The sequence below is a fragment of the Eptatretus burgeri genome, chromosome 5, assembly GCF_056783735.1.
Source record: "Eptatretus burgeri isolate ZD-2024b chromosome 5, Ebu_testis_v1, whole genome shotgun sequence".
NCBI classification, from domain to species: domain Eukaryota; kingdom Metazoa; phylum Chordata; class Myxini; order Myxiniformes; family Myxinidae; genus Eptatretus; species Eptatretus burgeri.
Window position 1 is genome coordinate 46,498,222 of NC_140965.1, and position 8,652 is coordinate 46,506,873.

Here is an 8,652-nt window from a genome sequence, read left to right on the forward strand (position 1 = left end):
TAAAAACAAGATAAAGAATGATAAGTTCATGCGTTGGAGGATGGAATTATCTTGCTATGATTTTGACATTGTGTATCGTCCTGGTCGAGAAAACATTCCCTCTGATACATTCTCCAGGTCTTATTGTGGGATGGCATGCCACGATCGGCATTCACTGTTTAACCTCCATGAAGCCTTGTGCCACCCAGGGGTTACCCGCTTATACCATTTTGTGAAATCTAAGAATATGCCATACTCTGTGGAGGATGTCCGGCAGGTTGTTGGATCTTGTAGAATATGCGCAGAATGCAAGCCCAAGTTTCACCAACCAGATAAGACTCGACTCATAAAAGCTACTCAGCCATTTGAGCATCTCGATATAGATTTCAAGGGGCCTCTTCCGAGTACAGATAAGAATCAGTATTTTCTTAACATTGTGGATGAATATTCACGGTTTCCTTTTGTATTCCCTTGTGCCGACATGACCACTTCCACGGTTATCAAGTGCCTCTGTCAGCTGTTCGCTATTTTCGGAATGCCGGCTTACATTCATTCGGACCGGGGACCCTCCTTCATGAGCAAGGAATTACAAGACTTCCTTGCCAGTAGGGGGATTTCTGGTAGCAGAACTACTAGCTATAATCCTCAAGGGAATGGCCAAGTGGAGAGGTTCAATGGTACCATTTGGAAGGCAATCACAACGGCTTTAAAATCCCGTAATCTACCCATCAAATGCTGGCAGACTGTTCTGCCTGATGCTCTCCACTCAATTCGTTCACTGTTGTCTACAGCAACCAATGCTACCCCTCATGAAAGACTTCTGAACTATTCTCGTCGTTCTTCCTCGGGAGCCTCGGTGCCTACTTGGCTCTGCAATCCTAGGCCAGTCCTGCTGAAGCGTCACATACGCATGAATAAAACTGATCCCCTTGTGGATGAAGTCAACCTCCTCCAAGCAGGACCCCACTATGCCCATATTCGCTACCCAGATGGCAGGGAAACTACGGTCTCTGTTTGACACTTAGCCCCAATTGGAACCCCATCCAAGAGTGAACCCCAAATTCTACCTCAGGCTTCTGAAGAAAATGTAATTCCCCAGGGTAGTCCCCAAGACGCACCCTGCTTAGAGGGGGATGATCTCGTTCCTGATATGGTTCCTGCAACTCCACAGCAATCAGATGCTGTGGATAACCCTCCAGTGCCAAGAAGATCCGGTCGCACCATTCGTCCTCCTATTAGACTAGATTTATAGAGATAGATATCTCGGAAGGGGGTGAATGTTGTGATAATAAAGTGCCATACTGTAATTGGCGACAACGGTAATTGGGCGGATGTGGCAGCACTGTATATGAAGGTCAATGGCTGGTGTTGACACGTATACCACGTACTCCGTGGAAAGTCATGCTGGAACAGTAATGGTATGTTATATACTATATTCGGAATAATGTACTCTGAGGAATGTAATTGGTATTAGAGTATGGAGTTTAACTTCGTTATTATGTGATGCGTATGTGGTATTTGCCTTCAGTATTATGTGTACAAGTTATTGTATTTTGTTATTCTTACCCTATGTATATTTATGTTGTTGTAGATATGCGTATGGGTTTTGTGAGAATAAAGCCGATCAAAAAGGTCTATTGTTGATGACTACAACACCACTCGTGGATTTTATCCTGACATTCGTGGGTTTTCGTCGATTCCCACATAATTTTCCTGCATTTTCGCGAGATTTTCCCCGGCATTCGTGGGTCGGGAAATCTCGAGAACCTATCCCCCAATTTCCCATTGAAACAACGCCCCCACATTCGCACTTTCAACATTCACGGGGTTTTCCCAGAATGTATCCCACGTGAATGTCGGTGTCCTGGTGTATTATTTTGGAACCGTGGATTGTATTTTTAATAGGCTTAGTGAGTGCATATATGAGGTGTCAGGTATATGACCCACATCATATTTCGGGATAGAAAACTGACCTATCTGGTACATGACTCATGTAATTTTTTTTTTGGGGGGGGGGGAGTGGGGAGGTGATTTGTCGGGTACTGAAACATGATTTGTCGGGTGCTAAAAACCGGCGGCCATTTTGAAAATAAGTAAACAATAACAAATAAAAAGGGCCTCCTTCTATTACAATAAAAAATCCAGACAATGAACTGGTATTGTTTTTTATTTGGACTTATATGTGTCAAGTCAAAAACATGGTTAAGTCAAGTCCCAGTGGTCCTCAAATATTTTTGGTCTGAATGGATAAACACGAGATGCCATTAACATATAATTAGGGGCAGATAATGGAAGAACATTTGAGGGGATTAACTCAGGGGGGAGGGTGGGGGGTCCATACTGAGAATCCATGTTGTTTTCTTCCAACTCCTTTTTGGTCTTGCACCTTTGGCTCTTTCTGTCCTTTATCCCCCCCCCCCCCGCCCCCATCGCCACCTCCTTCCACGATTCTACTGGGCACAACCTACTTCTGCCAGCACCGTTTTGGTAAAACTTCTAAGATCCAGAATTACTGAAGCCCTCCACTTATCCGACCCTCTTTACCCCACCTATGGAACCAACTTCAATATTCTCATCAATCTCATTCTTCCTTTCAGGTTTTATTTTCAAGACAGCAGTTCACTGCCATCTCAGATCATCCCCAGTCCAAATACATGATTCTTTCTACCCCCCCCCCGCCGTTACTCTTTCCATGCTTTCAGTTTTTACTTCTGAAGAGTTTACTTCTGTATTATTCATCTTGCTCACCCCGTGTCCCCCCCCCACCCCAGCCCTCATTCTTCTGCACATCCATTATTTTTCCAAGTCTCTATCTATTTTATCCCTCAACCCCACAATCGGTGGTTTTACCCCTCTTTCTACTGTTCCTTTTGTCCTGTTACATCCTGATTCATTCTATATTTTAGCTCCTCCACTAGCCTTGACTTTGTATACAAAATAAATAAATAAAACAATGCCTCATGACTTCGTTCACTGAAAGTGGACAGAAGTTCCGTTTTCACCTCTTTCTGGCTGTTTGTTTGTCTGTTTGTACAAGATATCTCAAAAGGTTATGGATGGAATCGGACAAAATTCGGTGGACAGGTTGGCTATGTGACAAGGATGAATTGATTCTTTTTTATATTTTTTTATGAAGATCCAGATCAGGATCCGAATCTGAGAATCTTTTAAATTATTGTACAGCATTGAGTGATGGGGCCAAAAATGATGTATAGCACGATATCTCAAAAATTTATGGACAGATTTGGACGAAACTTGGTGTGTGACAAAGACGAATTGTTTAAATTTTGGTAAAGATCCAGATGCGGAGACGAATTTTTAAATAAAATATCTTAAGTGATTCGTCACGATTGAGAGATCAGGCTAAAAACAATATACAGCAGGATATCTCAAAAAGCTATTCATGGATTATGACAAAACTTTGTGGATGAGTTGGGTAGGTGACAAGAACAAGCCGATTCGATTTTTGGTTCAGGTCCAGATGCAGATCCAGCCTATCAGTGGGACACAAAATGTAAACTGTTCAGCCTGGTGGAGTTATGCACTCCATCAAGTGCCAGTGCCATTCTAGTTACCTCCGCCACCAAAGGTGAAGGAGGTTATGTTTTCCCCTTTTCTGTCTGTTTGTTTGTCTGTTTGTACAAGATATCTCAAAAAGTTGTGGATGGATCAGGATGAAATTTTGTGGGTAGGTTGGCTGTGTGTGAAGGATGAACTGATTAGATTTTGGTAAAGATCCAGATCCGGATCTGACTACTAGAATTTTTTGAGTGATTCTTCACCATTGAGAGATCGGGCCACAAATGATATGTAGCCCGATATCTCAAAAAGCTTCACATGGATTCGGATGAAACTTTATGGACAAGTTGGGGGTGTGACAATGGCAAACTGATTCGATTTTGGTGATGATCCGAATCCGGATATGAGAATTACTTAATATTTAAAGTGATTCTTCATTATTGAGAGATAGGGCCAAAAAATATATATAGTCCTGTATAGCATGATATTTCAAAATTGCATTGGGCCCAATATGTTCTCGTAGATGAGACATTACGTGGTGGAGGTATGCGCTCTACCGAATGCCCTTCTAGTTGTTAATGTAATGATGATGATTGGAATTGGTAATGCAAGGAACACAACTATTATTTTCTGTCACAAAATCTTTGAAACAAATCATTCGCAGCTATTTCTCATTGTACTAGTCAATCTTTAACTCATTTACATCATCCATGGTGATCCCAAACAGAGAAGTCAAAACAACTTACTCAGTGCTTTTTGCACAGCTGGCTCAGACTTTGGTTGAACTTCATAAAGGAAACAGTAAAAGAGAGTGAAATACTCAATCAGTATTCTCTTAAAAATGCTCATAAAAAAGATCAGTCTTAATTTGCCTCAAGACCCCGGTATTTTTTTTTACCTTTTCCTACTGAAACTGGTGGAGTCTTTGGTTTTTCCTCATCCTTTCCTTCTGTTGAAACAATAGTACAAAAGTCTTATAATTATAAAGGAAAATAAAACACTTCCAGAGTAAATGTGATGGAATTATGAATGTTAGTGTTACATAAAACTCTAAAGTGAAAGTGCTGTGGAACTTTACTAACTCTTTTGTGCATGCTTTGCTGGTGCAGGTTTCATTTCAGCTAGTTTGGGGGTTCAGGGAATAAAGTGAAAAAAAAACTGGTTCAATGTAGGAATAATAACAATCATATTAGTTGTGAAGGTTTACATTAACATTTCTGCAATTGTTAGAATACTGAACCCTCATCGAGTTATAGAAATATCTACACAAAGAATCTGCAGGATATGTCTATTTATTGAGAAATACATGGATATTTTCTGTTGACATACATCCTAACTGGGATTATATTTATTTAAAAAGAATAAAAATTAAAATTTTTTTTAAAAGAATACTTAACATAGCTTCGTACAGTTGACACTGTCTCGAGAACCTGCAGAAAATATACATGACTTAAGTAGATCGACTTCTTGAAATTCATGTTGCTCTGTAGATTCCCAGGAAACAGGTCTAGATCATTGTAAAATTGGGAATTTGCCATGTTACAAGCACAAAGAAACAATAAGCAAGTAAATAAATCGAGAGCACAGAGCATTGTGGTATTCTACCTCATAAAGAGATGCAGATGTGGGAAATTGATTCAACATCGTGGGGTCATCCTTCCATTATATATTTCCTCTTCAATCTTCCAAAGGTTATCTCACCATGAAATGGTGTGTATTTGTTGGTCATTGTTCCAAAGACACTACACTTACACATTAGTGTAGTACATTGCAGCATTGGCACAATTTTGTGAATTTGGGCTTCATCTTTTGAAAACCAGTTGGAATAATAAGGGGCATACCTTCAAGATCTTGGTCAATCGAGGATAAATGTATTGCTGAAGCTTATGTGAGCAACGGCAAATCTATCTGGACAGTTTGCCCATGGACCATTGGCCTGGTGAAGTAGACTGCTTAGCAGCACCATAATCAGGGCAGATAAAAATTAAAATCCAATCTCTGGTGGTGAAAATGTTCCCATCTGAAGTCTTATGCTGATGGATTACACCATGACACCGCTGTATTTTGCTTGTTTTTCACTTCCTCTGGATAAGCCTGGAGCTGGCCCACGCTGTGCATGGAGAAAGTTTAAGACATTGTAGGCAAGTAAGCCCACTTTGTTATGATACAGAACAAATCAGTCATCTCAATGTCGAGTGAAGGAGTGTTTCACCTCCTGCAGAATGGTTCAGTGGCTCCCAGGGGCTGTTCAATCCCATGCTTCCCTCCAGGGCTTCTAAGCAGGTGCCACACAATATCATCTCATGTCATCTCCAACCTTTACTCAGAATCGATTCGACCCGAAATAACTCTGTCTAACATAACGCAGCCCTTTTACTTTCAGATGATTGTATTTTCTCCAGTCCTCTCCCCCCCTCTCTCTCCTCTCTCTTTTCCTGTTCATGCATGTTCTCTTGCTTATTGTGTCAAACTGTTGCTCCACTGTCCCTGTGTTTGCCTTTATACCTCACTCTTCCATGAGACTAGATCTTGCAAAAATGCAATCTATTTATTATAGACAAATATGGTGTGCTTGGAACAAAGGTCAATGAATCCAAGCAAAAACAATATATGGACATGGAGATGGAATTGGGAGGGAGCGGTGTCCAATAATAACAAGGCATTTTTTTAAGTACAGGACATAAAGGATAAAAAGCAAGTTAATAGAAATGTGGGCCCATTAGGGAAAAGCACAGGAAGATTGGTTTGTGGTGAAAGTAAGATGGCATGTTTACTTAATCGGTATTTGCTTCAACATTTACACAAGAACAGCCAGGGAAAATACCAATTCCTGAGTTGAGTATCTATCTCATATAGGTGAGGAAGGGCTTTAAGAGAAGATACAAATTGGGGTGCAGGATGTGAAGAAGCATTCAGGTATGCTTCGAGAAGATAAAACTCAAGAGCCAGACAATATGCATCCAAGAACATTGAGTGGGGAGGTAGAGCAGATAAATGTGAGGTTAGCTGATGTATTTAACAGCTCATTTCAGTCATGACAGGTACCGGAGGATTGGAGAGTAACAAATGTAACATCATAATTTAAAAAAAGGATCTGGAGAGGGATCAGAGAACCATAATCCTGTTAACTGCTGCATTGATGCTTTGCAGGTCGAGCGTTGCATCAATCAGTGGGCCATTCCTAGGATGGATGTGAGCTGGGGACCCAGCTGCAATAAGTAGTTTGCAGCAATATTAACCATCCTTCGCAAAAAGTAGGTGAGTTATCACTGGAACCCAGGTCAAATTCTTAATTCTTGCAACCTTCGGTGAAACGTCAAGTCTGACCAGCCAGTTGATAAAAACCTGGGCCAAATGTCTTGGAGACAACTCGACTGGGGTTTGAACCGCACACCTCTCAGGCTCAGAGCGGATGCTCTAACTGAGTCTGGGAAGACAAAGTGTGATCATTGTGGGTGTGACCCTGGCTCTTCAATAGTGGACAAGATGGTGCACACCACACCACAGGACATTATGAATTGGTAAGGAAGGATTTGGGAATGTACCGAAAGTGCCTTTTGTCAGGGCACAGAAAGCATCAAGGTATTGCAGCATCAAGTTGACCTCCATTTTTCATTCTGTATAAACCTTGCAAATGTCCTATCCTAATGATGCAGAGGTCATGAGTGCACTTGCCTTTGACCTGTCTGGTCTGGGCTCGATTCCCCACACGACTATAAACTTTCGGATTGGTGCTTCGCAGGCATGGCATTCCACTAAATATCCATCCGAGGCATGGTGCAATTTGTGACGCACCATCCCTTAGGTGGATATGAAGCTGAGGATAAATCTGAAAGAATTATAAGGTGGATGTCAAAGATCCCATGGCGCCTTTCGATGAAGAATGAGTAGACAGATTATTGCCAGCATTCCACCCAAATTCCTGCCCTCGCCTCCAGGGCCCACAGGAGGAATTACATCAGCAGCACAGCTTCGCTCCCGAGCAATGATGCTACCATAATCACATGCTGAATATGACGGAACAAGAATAACCCTGCAAATAATTAAAGAGTGTGAACAGGTATGCAGATAATTATTCAAAATCTGAGATTGCTGACTGGCATATCTCAGGTGGCAGCTTGTTATAACACGAACACTGTCTGCTCATGTGAATATGCCATGAATCGGGCTCGACTTTCTTATAACATAATGTACGCTGGCCAGTTTCATGTTCCTGATAATATTATTGCTTGTGATTGGAAAACACTTTCTGAAACAACAAGTTCAAGTGGCCATTCGGAATGAGTTTATCATTCGTGAACACCTGCTATTTGAAAGATGACATCAACACAAAGGATAAAATGGTGGAAATTTCTGGAAGTATGATGGAAACCAAAGGCACACTAATTTCACTTGCATACATAATGAAAGCAGATAAGATATCAAATAAAAGATACTAATGGTGATGTTGATAGTTTGCTTACCTTAGCCAATGGACACCCTTACAAGAATCTCCTTTGTATTTTTCTTGAGCTTTGATGAGAATTTCATCAGACACCCATGAGAAATCCTTGGAGATTTTTTGTAAGAGCACCAACAATATATATATATATATATATATATATATATATATATATATATATATATATATATATATATATATATATATATATATATACACCCAAAAATGACCGTTAACTTTGTATGCAGATTGGCTTGGAGGAATTCTGGAGTATTCCAACTCCTCATTTGGGTCGGTGTTGAATTGATTCCCTTTGTTTGGTGAAATTGTTCTGTCAGTATCTGCGAGAGGACCTTCTGCTCCTTGTAAATGAAATTGGATGAGATTAATATCCTAAACATGTGACACAAATGAATATAGTTTTGCTGCTCACCTTCACTTTTCACAATAACGGAAGGCTTTTCAACCTTCTTCGACACTGTTCGGGGAAAGAAAGCGGTATTTGAAAAAAAAAACAACACTTATTAGCATGCATGTGGCGAAGGTAATACTCCCCAAACTCACACCTTCAGGAACATGAAATATTCATCAGGCTCACTGCATTGTCTGAGTGGAGATGAAAATGGTAAGAGCGAATCGAAAGTACACCAAAGTCAAGGTCGTTTGGCAGTGAAAATGTCCTATGTCACTAATATCGCTCGGCAGGATGCTTG

The 8,652-nt window shown here is 40.8% G+C and overlaps 1 protein-coding gene across 8 annotated transcripts in view; it reads right to left on the reverse strand.

Annotated features, from left to right (window-relative positions):
• Nucleotides 1-8,652, reverse strand: part of LOC147026365 (uncharacterized) — a 98,475-nt gene that overhangs the window by 20,315 nt on the left and 69,508 nt on the right. For 6 of the 8 annotated variants that reach the window (XM_085881729.1, XM_085881733.1, XM_085881732.1 and 3 more), the window contains 4 exons: nucleotides 8,373-8,417; nucleotides 4,581-4,619; nucleotides 4,397-4,447; nucleotides 4,245-4,283 (listed from right to left, as the gene is read on the reverse strand). The exons of the other annotated variants lie outside the window; for them this stretch is intronic. In XM_085881729.1, coding sequence (XP_085737855.1) covers nucleotides 4,245-4,283; nucleotides 4,397-4,447; nucleotides 4,581-4,619; nucleotides 8,373-8,417 — 174 coding nt within the window. The remainder of the gene's footprint in view (nucleotides 1-4,244; nucleotides 4,284-4,396; nucleotides 4,448-4,580; nucleotides 4,620-8,372; nucleotides 8,418-8,652) is intronic. 8 annotated transcript variants of the gene reach the window in all.